Source organism: Natrix helvetica (assembly GCF_964273705.1).
Source record: "Natrix helvetica genome assembly, chromosome: 3".
Taxonomy (NCBI): Eukaryota; Metazoa; Chordata; class Lepidosauria; order Squamata; family Natricidae; genus Natrix; species Natrix helvetica.
The window spans coordinates 151,874,669-151,894,127 of NC_138549.1; the positions used below are offsets into that span (position 1 = coordinate 151,874,669).

Below are 19,459 nucleotides of genomic sequence, written 5' to 3' on the forward strand. Positions count from 1 at the left end.
CTGCAGCCCCATACATGATCTGTTGCTTTTATTGGCAGACACTCCTGAAAGGGGTGAAGGGTGGGGTGGGGGAATGACAAAGAAAGATCTTCAAATGTTCCGATTCCACCAGGATGTAACTTTTGCACTCATAGGCTGTTAAAAGAACGAGACTTCTTTTCTTATCATGTTGTTAATGGAATTAAATAAAGAGAACTCTAATATGAAACACAGCCTGAATCCATATTATATACTACATATATCATGCTGATGCAGCATAATCTAAGATTGCATCGGGAACGCAACATCTGCTTTTCAGACAGAGAGAATTCTTGGAAAGCTGTTAAAAAATCACAAAGAAACACACACACCAGAGATACACATATGTATCATCCCTACGTGTGTGTGTGTGTGTGTGTGTGTGTGTGTGTGTAGGGGAAGGCCTGTCGGAAATCAGTGGTGCATGTTTAGTACTGGCCCTTTAATTGTTCAATCTTCTGTCTCTGGAGCCCTATCAATTCTGACAGAGGTGGGGCTAATTCTAGATTAGTTGTAGAAAAGCATGTACGAGTAGCTCCTTAACTGTTTCCTTGCCAGACATGGAGACAAAGACCCGAAGAAAATACTTCAACAGAGATGTTTTATAATGTAAGAAAAAGAGGCAAAATCCTCTGAAATAAAAGAAGACAACACCTAGGTTGCTTTTGAAGCTCAGGGAGCACAAAGCAGTCCTTATGAATCATGGATCCAAAGGTTTCTCTAGTGCCCACTGGTCCCTTCCCTCCAAAGCATGAACCTATTATAGGAGGAAATGACCAACCTCATATCTGGACAAAACTGCCATTTATATAGCTCCGATATATTACAAATCCCAGTGAAATGGCTGCAGTATGCCGGATATGCATGGCTGTGCAAAATAAAGGTCAGGATTCCCAAAGGCAAATGCTTCTAGTTTCAACATTTGGAACAAAAGCCTGAACAGAATAGCTCCAAGAGCATATCTGGGTTTTTTTTTGGGGGGGTGTCCAATAAAAAGCCTGGCACTTACAAGTACTGCAGTGTCACAAGTAAAGAGCTGGTTGGGGATAATGTGACCCTTTCACAAATAAATACAGAATCTCCAGTCCTAACATGCCTGCCTCCATTCCGTTACCTGCAAGCAATTCATTTTTCTAGGCTGTTCTCTCTCTTCCCGTTCATTCAGAAGACTAAACAAGCTGTCAAACAAATGCTTCTCCAAATACATCATGGAAATATGACCTGCAAATCAGACAGACACACATTTGCTCCCTTCCACCCATGCTTGGCAAATATTGTTGCAATGGTAAAAACACGGAGACCAAGCACAGGCATTTGCTTCAACTCCCTATCTCCAACTGTTCCCCCAGGAAAAATAAAGCCGCCACCTTCTCCCCACCCCACCCTACCCCAGGCTCATAATCTTAACCCCCTAGAATGCAAAGGGAATCATATTGGCTAGCAAGCCCTTCTTCAGTCCAGCAAAGCATTTTACCTTCTGTGAGCTGAAGGATTGGGTCCAGTGATACAGAACCAGCCTGTCCTTGGACCTGAAGGCAGGGTGTGTCGGATCCCGATTCTCCCCAACCTCCATGGATTTGCCTGCATCATTCTCCAGCGCTGAAATGGGCCACCAGCTGCAGTTTGTGGCAGTAATATTGTTGGGAGTCGCCATGACAGCCCCAGCTTATGGAAGAAGAGAAGCAAAAGGAAGCTGCAGCTGCTGTGTGGTCAGACCATCCGATGGGCTCATAGAAATACCTTTGTCGTTGGAGCCAAGAGGGTGGGATTTCATTACTCTGCCTGGACTGGCAAAGGGAGCCCAGGTCAGCAAGATCCAAAGCAGCACCGCTCTGAATGAAGCGGTGCTCTCTACGCTCCTATACAACCATGAAAAGGATGCAGTGAAGGAACACGGATGCGCTGCATTGTGCCAATCACAACACAATAGACTCCCTCTGCCACCTGGCGACAGACGAGGGAGTCAACACACAACCGGAGAGAGTGCATTTTGTAAGCCTTCTTGATCAGAATGACTTGTGGTGGTTGTAGATTAACAGGTCTGAAAAAGCAGTTGTCCAAATAAATAGAACTGTTGTAAATGTAGGATGTCATTCGACTGTTTTGACCAGATCCAGAATTCTGATGTCTGATACTAAAGATTGAATATTCAGATTATGGATACTTTCTGCTTAAAGTGAAAATTATGCTATCCGGCTAAGTTGCAATGTAATTTTGTAAGATTTTTTTTTAATACTCAGATTTCAAGCTCTGTACAAAAATGATTGGGATTCCCTGTTGCATGAGCTTTTATGTAGGAACTTCTCAACAACACACTCTCAGCCATTGCCAGCCATGCAAGCTAAATGGAATCTCCATGCTTAGATGCAATGTATTATGAATTGGGGGGGTGGGGGTGGGAGGAGAAGAAGAAAGAACTAAGAATAGTTATTTCTTTTATATCATGCTTCAAAACTTCTGGAGGCATCTGACTCAGCACTTGTAGAATGACTTTCATCTTAACTAAAAAGCAAAATAATTGATATTATTAATGTGGTAAATACTAACTGTATTGCAGTCATAGTTAAACTATATGAATCAAAACTGATAGGCTGGTCTTTTTAAAATACCTTGCTTTCTAATAAGCAAAGATCAAAAAGAGTAAAAAAATAACATACTGGGCTAGTAGAAAGTCCTTAACTGAAAGATCCTCTCATTTCAAAAGTACTATTAATGCTCATACTTGCCTGGGGAGGATGGGGGTTGTAGTCTAATATGGCTGCACTAATCAAAGAGAACGTTTCTCTTTTTCTGGTCAGTCCATGTCTTATTTCAGATGCAGAAGGGACAACCTTCAGAGCCTGATTCAACAATCAATCTTCATGTTTGCTTAGTCAAAACTTGTTTAATCCCAAGTTATTCAAGACATATTTTGTGCTTTCGAGTCACTCTGGACTCCTAGAGACTGTGTGAATTAGTCCCTGCAGTTTTCTTGCCAAAATCTTGGAAATGGTTTATCACTGCCTTATTCCTGGGACTAAAAGAAAGTGACTGACCTAAGACTGTGATGGCTAACCTTTTTCTCGTCATGTGCTGAAAGCGCATGCGCATGCGTGACAACCCACACTTATAATGCCCACACTTATAATGCGCACGTGACATCCCCGTGTCCTCCACCTCCTGCATATGCGTGCACAACACTCCCTGCACCCCCCCCCCGTGGCACTTGCACATGCGACTCCCCCTTATGCGGCCTGTTTTGGGCCGAACAGGTCTCCCTGCAGCCTCCTGGAACCAAAAACAGGCCATGGGAGGGGTCTGCACCCTCCCCCTGCAGCCCGTTTTGGGCCTAGCACGCCTCCCGTGACCAAATTGGGGTGTGGGGGGGAGGGCTGCCGCACCCCTCTGCACTCCCTTGCACATGCACGCACAACTCCGCCATCCCCTGTGCATGCACGCGTCTCCCGCATGCACCCCACCCCTACGCATACATGGCAGAGACCCGAAAATCAGCTGACCATCGGGAGGCGTGTGCGCATGTGCAGTGGAGCTGAGCTAGGGTTATGGCTCGCGTGCCCACAGAGAAGGCTCCCTATGCCTGCAGAGGGCTCTGTGTGCCACAGGTGGCACGCATGCCATAGGATCACCATCATAGACCTAAGATCATCCACCTGGCTTTCTGACTAAGGTGGAACTAGATCTCTGGATTCTTGCCTGATGCCTTAACCAGTACATCAGACTGGTTTTCTATTTAAGATACTATTTTAATTACTGTATCTTAAAAAATTGTGTGGCCACCCACTCACTCACGATAACTCAAAGAAATAACATCCCAAATACAAAACCCAATAAATCCTGACGTGCTCTATATTACCCTAGGGGGCCCAAGGCTGTGGGAAAAACCATGTCTCCAGGGCCTTTTGAAAGTGTATCAAGGTGGGGGACCAGTCTTATCTCTGTGGGAATGGTGTTCCACAGAGAGGGAACTGCCATGGAGAAGACGCTTCTTTTTGGGCCAATTAGATGGATCTTCTTAATGGAAAGGACCAGTGAAATACACTAAGTCTCCGCTCGGGTGGATCCAATGGTTGTAACTGGGGAAAGACAGCCCTTCAAATTACCTGTCCCCAAGCCATTCAGGGCTTTAAAGTTGACAACCAGCACCTTGAATTGGACTTGAAAGCAAATCAGCAATGAATGCAAGAGAATTGACACATGTGTAAACCTAGACTTGTACAGAACCATACGGGGCTGCCACATTTTGAATCAATTGAAGCCTCCAGATACTTAGCAAGGGCAGCCCTAGGTAAAGCACACTGCAGCAGTCAAGACAGGAGGTGACTCGGGCTAGATTAGTTGTAATATTTTTTCTTAAAATAACAATTGTCTAACTTGGCCTTTCTCCTCAGGAATTGCTTGCCATCCATCTGTTGGCCATGAACCAAAATTACAATGGGGAATTATATGGAATGGAATGCAGCCAACTTGCCACAGTCAACTCACCATGGCCAACTCCCAGTGGGACTATTCAACAACTCAATTTAATTATTTAAAATAATTTAAACATTATTTTAATTTTTGTTCATTCATATTTCATTTTGTCCTTCCTTTGGCATAGTTTAATGATTCTATTCCACTATTTCTTCGATATTAGTGTAACTCTTGTCCCGCGTTGAGTTGTCCTGTGAGTTGGCCATGGCAAGTTGGCCCAAGGTGAATCATCCCGCAGCAAGTTGGCTGTGGCAAGTTGGCTCTGGTGAGTTGTCATAGACCCCACAGGGAAAGTATATGCATCACACATGCCCATGTGGTCTACCAGATACCCCAGGTTAAAAGCTATTCCAGTGAACCAGAGAAACTGTGATGAGAAAGTCCCAAGACTATGAAGAGCTGCTGCCAGCCAATATGTAAAATGCTGGATGGACAACAATATAACTAAAATAAATTAGCTTCCTCTGTCCAATTCTAACATAGAAACATACACATACAAGTAGAAAGCTTTAAGTAGATAACTGCTCAGCTTAGGTCTTTGGGTCGACTTTATCCTGCCTAATGTCAGGTATTAGAATGGCTGCTTTCTAGAGTTGGGGATCTTCTGCTGCTGAGGTCAGAATCTTTTTGAAGCAAAAGAAAATATGAGTGAGAGGAGACTTGAAAACCTCACTTGATAGCTAAATTCTTAATCCAACTGAACAAGATAAGCCAACAGGAGAATCTACTCAAATATCATAGAAAGACATAAACCCAGAATTGGGGCATTCATAGCTGTCTTGATCAGTATTGTTGGCTATCCACCGAAAATCATTCCTTATTTCAGTATCCATACTAAGAATTCCTTTACTCTGCTGAAATTTCTTTTTGCAGTTCTTGCCTTTCTTTTCATCGATCACCACTAAGATCTACCTATTCTCAGGTCTAAGAATACCAGAAACTAATCCACTGAATTCTTCTGCAGCAGGAGGAATAAGCATCCTTAGAAGTTAGAAAGAAACTAGTCAAGGCATTATATATCTATCAGATGGTGAATTTGACATTCCTGTTCTTTTCTGGTGCTTAAGTTGGTATTGACTCCTGAACAAACAGACTGCCAAATTTTATATCCTGCAATCCTTCCAAGAACTCAAGGCACCATGCCCACCCTTCTCCAGTACATATTTTATTTCCTCCAGTAACCTTTGGGGGACTTTTAATGCCCTTCAGATATGTAGACTAATTTCCAGAATTTTCAGCAACAGTCAGGTTGGCTGGGGAAGTCTGGGAGTTGAATTTCACACATCTTACTGCAGCTTTCAGCCTTCCTCATTGTTATGCCTCCACTTGTTTCAGAATGACAAATTGTAATAGGGAACAAGACACATTGGCTCCTCTGAACAAGTACAAATTACTGTGAAGAATCAGTCATGATGTTTTATTGCTATATGATTTCACACAGAGTGAAACTAGTCAAGGAGTGTTCTGTGACTGTAAAAGAAAAGTGACATTTCCTTGCAAGGAACTTCAGATTAAATCAGAATTGTTGAGTCTAAACTTTGCCATGCATTGTCTACCAGAATGAAAATCTTCTCTCTCAGGTAGGCAGCTTTGTTCATGAGCATGAAATAGGACAATCATTCCTGCACAGGGACAGGGTACAACCTGAGATTTAAAAAGCTGTAATTAAGAAACATTTTAAAAGTCTTGTTACTTGCAAGTTTTGTGACTTTAATAAAATGGCAAAAAAATACAGTAGCTGCATAGTCAGAAAGATCTTGGGCTTTTCCATTAGGGTATACACCACTGCACAGAATAAGGATGTACAATGATTGCTTAACCTAGGAATCCCCAAATTCTTCAGTTAATCAACCGCTTCATGAAGTTTCAGATTGTTCACTTACCATTTATTTTTGGAAAATAATAAGCATTACTTTAATGAATAGTACTAAGAATAACAATAGCATTGAAGAATCCCATCAGCCTTTGGGAGTCAATATTGATCACTTTGACATACTCTGGCCTAACCTATTCCAAATGCTGCTCAGGCATTTAGAAAACCACTGCATATATTTGACAATTTAAACTGGCCTTTTTTGTTTTGAAAGATCTGATGAAAAAATCTGGTTTCAAAATTCAGAAAAAGGTTAAATATTTGAATGTTACCTGGTCTGATATGAACTATTATGTTTTGAAACAATTGTTTTAAACCATGGAATGAAGTTTAAAAGGATATGTTGAGTTGGAAAGCATTGCAACTGTCATCAGAAATAATTTCTGTGATTAAGATGAATGTGATTTTTTATTTCCTTATCTTACATTTTCATTTCTTGCACCTCTATCCGTTCTTTGTTCTTTTTTTTCTTTTTCAAATCTCTGTAATTTCAAACCACCTAATTTTGGTATTCTCCTAGGGGTATTTTTGTTTGTGCCTTTTTTGACAATCTGGATTCTTGGTGAGTACATGGACAAATCCATCCAATTTTCTTGGCAATATTTTCAGAAGTAGTTTGCCATTACCTTTTTCCTTTGGCAGCACTAGAACCCAGATTCTCCTATTCAAGCATCACAATCATTAGATCAAACTAGCTCTCATAAAAAAATAGAGTCCAAATTTCCTACTTCAATACTATTTTCAGCTTTTTTCAAAGATACCCTTCAAGCTTCTGCTTTGAAACATTTCTGCCAAGCATTAATGGAATATATATAACATTTTTTTAAAAATCTGGGTATAGGATTTAATCTTCCTCTCTCCTCTGTAGGAAAATTGGAATAATTTCATTATCTATCAGATCTCTGAATGTTGACCTTTTTTAAAATACCAGTTGCTGTTCTGGATAAATTATTTGCTAAAATTAAAAAAAAATCCTCAAAGCTCCATCTAGTGGTCCATTTATTGAACATTCTGAAAAGCGTGTGGTTTTAAACAATCATTTTAGTGACCTTCGGTGCGTTGCCAATATCCTTTACTCCATGATTCTAGTAAATATTAAATCAGCATTGAAAAGGATTTAACCATCCAAAAGGAAGTTCCTTGTTCCATTGTATTCTTGACTCTTGACGCTGATTTTTCTTGCCCTCTAGTCCTAGAATGGGGGAAAAAAATAAATCTAAAACATTATATGCTTCAAAAACTCCTTCTAAGTAGTATTGTCTTTTAAACAGTGAAGCAGAAATAATGTACTCATTTTCAAACTCTCTATGGTAAGTACATATGTGTCATGGCCCCATCGGAGCCAGGGTCTGAGGCAGAGGAGTGGGAGCCTGGGCTGACGAAGGGGGATGGTGCAGTCCCTGTGGTGCATAAGGAACAACCTGGAGATGAAGATGAGCCAGTCCCGGGCGAGTAGGCAGGGAAGAAGGGGTGCAGGTTGACCGAGGAAGGGGAGAGATAGAAAGGGCAGACAGCAGAGGAGCTCCGAAGACGAGCAAATGCCTCCCCCGCTTGATCTCTGAGCACGGAGAATAGAGAGGAGGCAGTCAGCACAGGGTGAACCAACTACTCATGAGGAGGGTGTCCCCCCCTCTCCTCAAGAGATTCACCTGGAGAGTAGAAGTTAAGGAGATGCCGTGAGGAGGAGCTTTTGCCAGGAACAAGTGTTTGTTTTCGGATTACACTCCCTTGGCTTTGAGGACAGCTTTTGCCTTGCTTCTAGGACTGTTCTTGTCTTGCCCTAGCCTTGAAGACTTTGCATTCAAAACTGTCCTTGTCTTATACACCTGGCCTTTTGCCTTGTGGATTTGCCGAATAATCTATGGGCTGTTGTTTGGGGGACTGAGGGTGGAGCCTTACTGGTCGGTGGAGGGCCATTTGTTTAACCATTCCCAAGAGAAATAGAGAACTCACTGGAGGCCTGCTAACTGTGACCACTTGGGTCATAACAGTATGGTCACCATGGTTTCAAGTTTGTTCCCACAGCAATACACCTATTCTATTATACCTGTATAGTCTTCCTACAATGCAGGAGAGGTTCAAATATGAGGAGAATCTGTTAATCAAAAGTAAACCAGAAACATTAATTGCATTCTTTATAAAATTAAGGCATATATATATGTATGTATATATACTTAAGATAAATGGAACACCCAATATTTCTAATGGTACATATATGTATCATTTAATAATTACAGCATAAAACAGCTACTTCTGGTATGCATGCAATGGATTGAATTTTCATAATTACAAGTATTTATGTATGGGGATAGAACCAGCCCCACGTTGATTTGCAAATGCACAATCTGCAGGGAAATTCCTCTATTCAAAGGTTTAATTGAAGCAAGCCACTATACTCAGAAACAGCACTTAGTTTCAGGGGACGATTTAAAGATGTTTTGCTTCAGATAGGGGCCAAATAAGCAAAATGAGCAAGCCTATTTTGCAATATTTCCATCGTATATTAATGGATTTGTCCTTATGCTGCAAGGAAACTCTCATATTTCTTAAAGTTTTCATTTTTTTTAATTCCATGGGATGCCAAGCTTTGCTCATTCAAATAGCTTTCTTCAAAGTTCTGCAGAATAAAAATGGATGTTGTACAGTGGAAGATTTTTTTGCTTTCTGTTCCTGGAGGCACCTAGATAGTTCTGAGGTTCCCTTTATCTACTGGCTTATGGCTTATCTAACCGCTTTCCGTAACTAATTTTAAGGACAAATGAACTACAAAATCCATAGCTAGCACACATTTGTTTTAATTCAAAGATGTTATTTAATATATTTAATTACAGTGTCTCTTTTGAAACGCCCTAACTTAAAATGAAGAGAGGTCAAGACTTGCAGGAACCTAGTGAGAAAGTAAGCAACTGCATTACGGGTAGTCCTTGACATAGAACTTTAATTGAGGCTGGAATTACAGTTATAAACTATGGAAGTTGAGTCATGGGGCCGAACCAAGTTTTTATGACATTTTGGGGTGTGAGTTAAGTGCATCTGTGTTCATTAAATGAATTCTGCAGTCATTAAATAAATGGCAGCTTCCAGCAAAAAAACCACTGAAAATTGCAGTCTTGTGACTGCGGCATGCTGTAAACAGCTCTAAATGCGGAATGGTTGCTAAGTGCCCAAAATCGGATCACATGATTGTGGGGACATCCATCAGAACTTAGAAACATCGTTAAGTAGTTCTGGGGAGGTCCATTGTAACTTTGAATGGTTGCTAAGTGACCGGTTGTAAGTCAAGGACTACCTGTACACATTTTGAAAGCATTTGTCTTCAAGGATGATCATTATAGCAATGCTTAAAGGGAGTTAATGTCCCTTTTTACATACCATGTTAAATTGTTTGTAGATAGGACAAGCATGCCATGTGAAGTCATAAAACTAGGTTAACTGACACAGCTACAATCCTAGCGAGCTGGATTTAGCCCCGAATGACCCAATTCATTAGGGGCTAAACGAATTCCTTTGGTGAAGTAACTTTAAGATGTTCTGTGAATTTAAAATTTAATAGACTATTCCAACAGTCATAACGGAGTTCTATAAAGGTGTTATGAAAGCAGTGCTTCTTCTGAACAGTTTATATAATCCTTTAGGATTCCTGTGACCACATGGATCTTGGTACTGAAAAAGAGAAAAACTATATGGGAAACAGTCCAACCTATCCAAACCTAGTCATGGTTCTATCAATCCTATAAGTGCAATAATAACTTTTCTTCTTGCAATTGGGAACAATAAAAATGTAGGAAGTGAAGCAGAAAGGGAGTTTCCTGCTTTGTTTGTGGTACCAAATAAGGCTGAAAACATCAGATGACTGATGAAGCCATCCAAGATCATGTGCTAGGGGCAAAGATCACCCAATCAACTGAGAGCAGTTATGACTAATTTGCGTGTGTTATGCAAACAAGGCCAAGGCCAGCTAATTAAAAAGATGAGTTCATATTGTATTAGTCTATATATTGGTGGCTTAGAGTGATTACACTTAACCACTGTGACTTATTAAAAAAAGAAAACTATATAAGAACTATATAAGAAGCTCCTTGTTGGATGTTCAAGAAAAACTTATATTTACCAATGAAATATTAATCTGATTAAAATCAACTTAGGGGTATGTATGTTTTGCTAGAAGCTGATATATTAAGGAAAGTTAGATCAGCAAAATTATTTAGGAGGAAATATTAATAATGCCAAAACCTGTTTCTTTAAAAATTGCAGACTCATATTCAATCCTATACAAGAAATGCACAAAATTATTTTAACTTTTCACTCATCTGAAATATCAAACTAGGGCAGGACTGAGTACCTGTTAGGCTTGTTGGATCTATTTTTGTTATCTTCATAAGAAATCCAACCGTTTGGAGATGGTTACAAAAGACATGCTCATAAAACACCCCCAGCATTTTGGCTTAGCATAATAAGTTAACCAGTCTTATACTAGCAGAGTGTAAGCTATCTGCATAACCTCCTGAACTAGAAATTTCTTTTCATTATCAGAACTGATATGAATTCAAAGTTCTCTCACAAAAACATCCACTCCTGTTCAGCCCCAGCATTCTTCACTTTAGAGTGAGAAAACTCAGTTTTTTATGAAAAAAATACAAAAAGAAAGAAAATTCTTGCAAATTTACTTCAAATTTATCAGTAGATCTTATTAATTGTTTTACCTAACTTGGTAAATTTAATTTAAAATCTACAGAATTTGCTGCATTTTAGGAAAACTCTTATTAAAAGACAAACCTTGTTTGAAGTTTTTAGGAAACTAAAATTTAGACTGTATCAAGAGAACAAAATTTTTATCCAGGTACATTCTTAAACCATCCGATTTAATGCAACGCACCTTTAAACATATAATATCGCCTTTTTAAACTTTATTTAAAAAACTACATTATATGGTGCAAATAAACATTTGATCAAACACGCAGCATTGACAATGGACACATTTCCATTTACAGCACTGAGGAAATATTCACTACCACCACTGAATTTCAAACCCATGATTCTCATCTCAAGTGTACATCATCTCCGCCATGTGAGACATTTTCTTGGGAATATATAAGTAATATTCCATATACCCAGAAAGATCTTCAATAGTCACATCATCCACAAAGACTCGAGCTTGCTCCGAACAAGACCGGGCAGAGCCAGACGAACCTGTACTAGAAGGTGATCGATTTGGTAAAGATTGTGAACGCACTTCCAGGACTGCCTTTTCACACTCTGATAAGACGCTCCGCAAACCAGAAAAGGAGTAGGTTTCTATTGCTTGCCATTCTTTGTCCATGTATGGGCACTGCTTCTCATAACTTATCTTGGAGAGAGACTGGAAATCTGAAGGCTGGCTAGGATCCAGGCTGGTTTCAAAGGTCAAAGAAAAAGTATGGCATTTTCTTCCTAAGTTCTTGGAAGGCTGCTCACCAGTACATGTTTTCTGATGTCCTGCTCTGCTTTTTCTGCAGTTGCTGCTGTCTAAAAGTGGGCACCTCTTTCCATTTAGGTACAGCTCTTCTGAAACTCTAGGATCTGGACTGATTTTATTCTTTGGAGCCTCAATCTGACTTTTGTGTTTCAGTTGGTTATTTACAGAAGATGCTTTCATGCTGCAGTATGTAAACTTTGGGGGGTTAAGAACAGGAGATTTGGAACGCCTGCGTCGTTGTGGTCTTGTTGTCCCTTTCAAGGATTTCCGTGCACTTCTGTAACAAAGCAGTAATGTTAGAAGAAACTAGAATATATTTCGTTCTAGAACATAGGCATTTTGTACTACATTATTTGCTCTCGTTCTATGGATGAAGTAATTTCATGTCATGTGCCTTGATTTTTGTCCATGAAAAAAATCAAATTGGAAATTTTAAGGGTTGCAAATATATCTAATCAGAAAGAAATATTATAAACAGTTGATGTAATTAAAATAAGCCACTGCATTTCTTCCATTATTTCCAAATAAATTCCTAACTAAACAAGATAGAAACAAAATGCAAACAGATCGCTGTACAATAAGCTTCACCCTAAGTTTTACACATTTATCTTAGCCAATTATTGACACTTTAAAAGAAATTTCAAACAAAACAGGGTAGTTTTCCTTACCGGTGCCAAATCTCTCTTGAACAGACAATTTGATGCCAGCCTCCATCAACAGTTGCTCTGCCTGGAGTTCGCAATCCTGTTCCTTCACTAACAGAAGATCTGATTTAAGGAACAGACAACATATTAAATGCTAGTCTCTAAAATGAGTAAGAAGAAAGTGGAACAGGGTACAGGTAGGCTTTGACTTAAAATCATTCAGTCAGTGACCATTCCAAGGTACAGCAGCATGGCTATGACCAATCTTCAGAGTTGTACTCATCTCAGCATCTATATGGTCACATGATTGTGATCTAGATGCTTGGGAATTCCTTCAATTGTTTACCAAGCACATCACGATGATGTGATTGCCATTTCCAAACTTCCATGATTGCTTCCCCAGAAAGTCAGTAGGAAACTGGGGATAAGTCTCATTGGTCAATAAAGTGAACATCTAGTACTTAAAACTGATTAGTGCTAGAACCGTAAACAAATCATGTAAGCCCAACTATCTGGAACAAGTACTTATATATAGAACATTTAATGACAGAAACATCATAAAACCATTTATGACATACAGGTAGTCCCCGACTTACAACAATTCATTTAGTGACCAAAGGTACAACAGCATTGAAAAGAGTGACTTATTACTGCTTTTCACACTTCTGACCATTGTAGCATATCCTGGTCACATGATCAAAACTTGAACATTTGGCAACTGACTTATATTTATGATGGTTGCAGTGTCCTGGGTCATGTGATCATCTTTTGCTACATTCTGACAAGCAAAGTCAACGAGGAAGCCAGATTTACTTAATAACGGTTAGTAACCTAATAACTGCAACGATTTACTTAACAGTGGCAAAAAAGGTGGTAAAATGGAGCAAAACTCACTTAACAATTGTCTCTCTTAGCAACAGAAATTTTGGGCTCAATTGTGGTCGTAAGCTGAGGACTACCTGTAATACAAAAAGCCATAAAACATTTCCTGTACTGATGTTTGACTGAGTTATATAGTTTAACATGGGCTTTTTCAAGGCAGATACATCTCTGAATGTATCCCAGTTTTCTCAGTGAAGGAAATACATTAGAAATTTGGTAATTTGGTAATTGTTGAAAGCATTGAGGAATTTGGTAAGGAAGTATCTCCGAAAGGATGATAAACAAACACAAGATCTGAACCAACTAAGTGATCCGACTCAAACTCAACCCCTCCAAGACGGAGTGGCTGTGGGTACCGGCTCCCCGGTTCAGCCAATTAATTCCATCATTGGCCATCGGGGGCATCCAACTCGCCCCCGTGGAGCGGGCGCGCAATTTGGGCATCCTCCTGGATGCCCGGCTGTCCATGGATGACCATGTGACAGCCGTGGGGCGTTCCACCAGGTTCGCCTGGTGCGCCAATTGCGCCCCCTACTGGACCGGGACGCCTTACGCACGGTCACTCATGCGCTGGTGACGTCTCGCTTGGACTACTGTAACGCTCTCTACATGGGGCTTCCCTTGAAATGCACCCGGAGGCTACAGTTGGTCCAGAACGCAGCCGCGCGGGTAATTATGGGGAGTACTAGGTACTCCCATGTGACATCGTTCCTGCGCGAGCTGCACTGGCTTCCTGTGGTCTATCGGGTGCGTTTCAAGGTTTTGATAACGATCTTCAAAGCGCTCCATGGCTCAGGACCTAGTTACTTACGGGATCATATTCTGCCCCATACATCCCTGCGACCAATCCGCTCGCACAGAGAGGGTCTCCTCCGGGTGCCGTCCACCAGGCAGTGCCGGGGGGCAGCGCCTAGGAGTAGAGCCTTCTCTGTGGCGGGCCCAGCCCTGTGGAATGACCTCCCCCCGGATATTAGGAATACCTCTGACCTCCGCTCCTTTCGTGTAAAGCTCAAGACCCACCTATTTCAAGTAGCTGGCCTGGCTCAACTTTGATCCAACTATATCGCTCCTGACGGGTTTTTTATTTGGGGTATTTTAATTGTATTCTATTAGTTAGGGGTTTTTAAACATTGTGTTTTTAATTGTTTTTATTCATCAGCTTACCTCCTCCTTGTATATGTCTTGGTATACGTTTTTGTTATATGTATGTTTGTCTATATATTTATTTCCTATGTTTTATTGTACGCCGCCCCGAGTCCTTCGGAAGAGGGTACGGCTAAGAAATAAATATTTATTATTATTATTATTATCCATGCATATCTATCACATATTTTATTACTTGAAGTCAATGCTAGGGAATGAAACAGCATTTTCTACAAAATTTAGAGTAAGGCAAACATGAATGATGAGCTCTGAAACTTTGTTCACTTCCAATTTTAAGCTTGCAAAAAGAAAGCAATACACCATTAAAAGCACCAAGGCCATAAAAAAACCAATAATTTTAAGCATTGTTACCTACCCAGTTGGATCCACTCTCAACTTTTTGAAAGCTGTTTGCAGGCTCTCTTCATCTCCTTCTTTAGCTTCTGATTCCATCTGCAGGTTGTTAGAATGCTCTTCTGCCTGCCATATAATGAATGCTAACAAGAAAAACATACTGATATTGATTTTATGTAGATAATTTTTTTCCTTTTGTTCAATCATATTGGATTTTTGGAGACTGCCTGGATAAGACCCTGCAGATTTTTCGGAAGTGGTTGCCATCACCTCCTTCCTAAATCTGAGAGAAAATAACTGGCCCAAGATCACCTTCATGCCTAAGGTGGGACTACAACTCACGTCTCCCAGATGCTTAACCACTGCACCAACTGTCTCTCGTGTAGAGAACAGGAACTGCAATAAGCCTATAAAAATGCTATACATTTAACAGAACTGCATATTATATAGACTCCAAGGTAGACTGACTTTCAAGTCACCTTTCAAGTTCAAGTTCCTAGCTGTTTCACACAAAAAATCCTATGATCAATTTTAACTGTTACCCATGCCATCAAAGAAGCCATTTCTTGCAATACCTTGAAGCTTTTTTCTAAACAAAAGTGTTTAAATATGCATTTGCTATAAGTAAATTATCTTTTGCATATTAATACAAAGTATTAATCCATTTAATATGGAATGAGACTGAAAAATTGTAAATGACTGAAAATATGATACCTGTCACCAACAAGAAAGGTTTGAATCTTTGGAAGAAAAAATACTAAACTTTCATTATTAAAACTTGAATGCCATAATGAAAATATAAATTTCTTACTGAAATGCATCAATATATACTATTATATAATGCTGATTACTACTTTATATATCACTTTACATAGAAATGTCTTTCAGAATCTCTTTATACGGCAGCTCAAAAAAATAGCAGAATAAAAATAATAGCCATGGTAGTTGGGGATTCAAAGAAATTAACACAACATGAGGGGCTTACAAGGTCAGACCACACTAGATATGAGACCCTCTTTATTAGGTTGGATATAGGCATCAGTGAGGATTGCTGCTCATTTACCTTCCTCCCTGCAGCATAGTTGTATGCCTGCCTGTGCTTCTGAATGTCTGGGTTGGCAGGCTTATGCTTCTGGGAGACTTCAGCCTGCCATCTCAGGGCTTAAGCACTGAACAGTTCATAGCAGCCTTGGATAGCCTTGGGGTAGTGGTGTTGTGATCTGGATTTGATGGGATGCTGTCCCATCCTGCAAGGAGTCCGCCCCCACACATACACACTCAGATGCCTCATGGACCTAGTGCAGTTTCAGAAGGAGCTTGGGGCTTTCCCCAAAGCTGACATTTAGTTTGGCATTTATTGACATTTCATCCATATAGCTGCACAGTAAACCATGGGCCTCTACAAGAAATGCAAGCATAGTTTGACCACACAGGTGCAATTCAGCCTTTGTTGCTGTTTGGAACAAGCCTGTGATGGGGATGCTAAGCTGAATTGCACCTGTATGGTTAAACTATGCTTGCATTTCTTGTAGAGGCCCATGGTTTACTGAGCAGCTATATGGATGAAATGGCACAAGAGATGTCCAGACCACTGCTGGAGGAAGGCAAAGAATGAAGTTGACTTGAGAACATATAAAAGCTTATATGAGGACCTATCTAATGGCAAAAAGAGCAGCAAAACATCCTTATTTCTTTGTTGTTATTGCATCTACAATAGCAGCCCAGCAGCTCTGTTTCAAGTGACAAAGTACATCCTAGGTAAGGAGCTGTGAGGAATATTCTTGGACTCTATCAATCACTCAACTTAATACCCTAATGGTAATATTTGGAATCAATTGAAGCCTCCAATTTCTATTAAAGGAAGCTTTCAAAATAAAATTATTGTAATCCAGTCTAAATGGAACTAAAACAAATTCTATCCAAGAGATTTCTTTTATTCAAGCTGATTATTAGAACCTTTTAGATTCAGGGCATGATCACAACTACGTGTGTTTCACTTAATAGTTCTGTGTGGCTGCCTTTCAAATAAAACTGAAATATTATACAATGCACATAGGACGGATATTTCCTAAGACAGCGATGGCTAACCTTTTTGATGCCGAGTGCTGAAAGTGCCCACGCACGCGGACACCCATAATGCAAAGCACACATGCCCCCCTGCCCTGACCCCCGCATGTCGCCTGTGACCAGCCCCCTGCACCTGTGCGTGACTGCACGCATGATCCCCACCCCTGTGCATCTCCTGTGTGTGCCCTGCTCCCCCACATATGGACAGCAGAGCCCTGAAAACCAGCTGGCCAGTGGGAGAGGCACGCGCACATATGCGACAGAGCTGAGCGGGCAACAACTCATGTACTCGCAGAGAGGGCTCGGTGTGCCACCTGTGGCACATTGCCATAGGTTCGCCATCACAGTCCTAAGATAAGAGTACCATATTTTTTGGAGTATAAAGACGTACCTTTTCTCCTAAAAAACGAGGGTGAAAATCTGGGTGTGTCTTATACACTGAATACAGCATTTTTGGCCTCCCGAAACCCTGTTCCTTTTGCAACAATGGCTGTGCATAGCCTTTAGGAGTCTTCCAGAGTGCTCCTGGGGGCTGGGGAGGACAAAAATGAGCAAAAAACGGGCAGCAGCACTCTACAAGCCTCCTAAAGCCTATGCATGCCCCTTTTTTGACAAAAAATGGGCCCATTTTCATGAAAAACAGGCTGTTTTGGGGAGGTCTGCAGAGTGCAAAGACTTTTTTTTTAATTTGCCTCTTCAAAATCTTGGTGTGTCTTATACTCCAGTGCATCTTATACTCCAAAAAATATGGTAGTTCTGAACAACAGACTGGAGCTGTCTCTATTTACATCATAGGTGGGACAGAATAAAATTCATCTGACTGAGGCTTTGACAAAGTATAATGAAATCCACTGATCCACTTTTGGAACATTTTTTTAAAGGAGTATATCAAAATCAGTATTTAATCTGCTGAACTGATAAGGCTACACCAACCTATATTTTACTTATATAGTACTTTCATCCAAAGATGTACATTCCATTATGTAATTAAAAATAAAGTAATGCTATGATTACTACAGAAAATCAGTAAGATTTATCAAGTTCTATCATTTGTTTAACTCTTCTCTAGAATAATTTAAAATTATTCTAATTTTAAAACCTTTTATAAGAAATTATCTATCATCTATCTATCTATCTATCTATCTATCTATCTATCTATCTATCTATCTATATCTACTATAAATATGTAGATATGTATAGGCATTGCCTGTGACTATTAATATCTAATACTGGTGAATTATCTTATATAAAACTGCAGATGTACAGTAAATACACAAATACAATTCACACTTAATTCAGAAATCAAGCAATCAGCCCAAGCAATTTGCAAGAATGATGGGATACCATTATAGGTGTTTTATACCATAATACTATATTTTTGCTGTTTGAAATAATTTTAAATTACAGTGATATATACAACTAATAAGTAAGTCTAGTAAGACTGAGGATCCTCCGAAAAGCATTAAACTGAATTATCAATTCAACAATGCCAAATATTATACGAATGCTCTAAGCAATAGAAAAACCTTGTTTTAAAGGATCAGAAAAAAATCTTATTGAATATCTGGCAAACAAAATTGCACTACTTCACAAGGAAAATATTTTTTGAGGTAACTCTGTATGTCTGTGTTGCGAATATATATGTATATTCATGGGAAGGGCAGTTGAAAAATGTAATAAATGTATTATTTAAAAAAAAACACTAACATTATACAGTCTAATTATCGTTTGACTTCCAGGATAATGTTGGGGTTAGGTCATTCTGCATGTTGTCAAGTGACCAAGCCTTTTTAATGTTGAGTCACTACGGAAGGTAAGGGCGAAAACTTGTCTCCTAACCGCCCCAAACGTTCGCCTTTAAGGCGCCATGAAACTTCCGTGGCAAGGAAACTCTAGAAGGGACGGTCACCGCGGCTTCTGACGACCCAGAATTCGGGCTACGTATTAAATAAGAAATCCGTCCACGCACAAACTAGTAGAAATGACGTAGCTGAAGAAGAAGAGGCCCAGCCTTTCACTTTCGCCTCTTCGAAACGTACCTGCCTTGAAGGGGGAAGGCGGGAGAGAGACTAAGCCATCACTAAAAAGAAGGCAAATCAATTTATCCAAATGGAAATAATAATTGGGGGGAAATCCTCTCCATTTGTTTCCCTCAGAATGTTCGAATCCTAAGAAAACAAGGGCCAACTTACCCGACAAAGCGGACTCAATCAGTCCAACGAGCCACCGCCGGAAGTGAACATAAAAAACAACAGGAAGTGACGGTGCAGTGGGCGTGCGTTGAAGGACCACAAGCGCTCTCTCTATCGCCGCTCCTCGCATTTTCATCCGCTCCTGGTTTGCGCGCCAAACCCTACGAGAGGACTTAGGAAAACGCACGCGCGCTAGTAAAAAAAAAAAAAAAAAAAAATCAAACCGTCTCCATGGGGATTCTGCCTTCCAAATCCGGGTTACTCGTTTATTTCCGCTCATAGTTTTGAGGGGAGACGGGGTGGGGGGTGTTCGCGTGAAGGAAAGGAACGTTTGGCATTTTCTTCCCGCCGTCTTCATTGC

At 40.2% G+C, this 19,459-nt stretch overlaps 2 protein-coding genes across 3 annotated transcripts in view; both read right to left on the reverse strand.

The window, feature by feature from the left end:
- Positions 1–1,881, reverse strand: part of GDAP1L1 (ganglioside induced differentiation associated protein 1 like 1) — a 64,188-nt gene extending 62,307 nt beyond the window's left edge. The window contains exon 1 of the mRNA XM_081945994.1: positions 1,493–1,881. Within this exon, the coding sequence (XP_081802120.1) occupies positions 1,493–1,672 (180 nt within the window). The 5' untranslated portion in view covers positions 1,673–1,881. The remainder of the gene's footprint in view (positions 1–1,492) is intronic.
- Positions 1,882–11,250: 9,369 nt separating this feature from the next.
- On the reverse strand, positions 11,251–19,456 carry LOC309389461 (oxidative stress-responsive serine-rich protein 1-like; the record flags this gene model as incomplete). 2 transcript variants are annotated; one of them, XM_081947876.1, is made up of 4 exons in its annotated part: positions 11,251–12,093; positions 12,485–12,583; positions 14,862–14,982; positions 19,099–19,456. In XM_081947876.1, 4 exons carry the CDS (start codon positions 19,454–19,456, stop codon positions 11,406–11,408), a joined length of 1,266 nt encoding a protein of 421 aa, XP_081804002.1. In that variant the 3' UTR covers positions 11,251–11,405. The 2 variants fall into 2 exon arrangements, with proteins under 2 accessions (XP_081804002.1, XP_081804003.1); XM_081947877.1 differs by lacking the exon at positions 19,099–19,456 and adding an exon at positions 18,946–19,085.
- Positions 19,457–19,459: the final 3 nt, after the last annotated feature.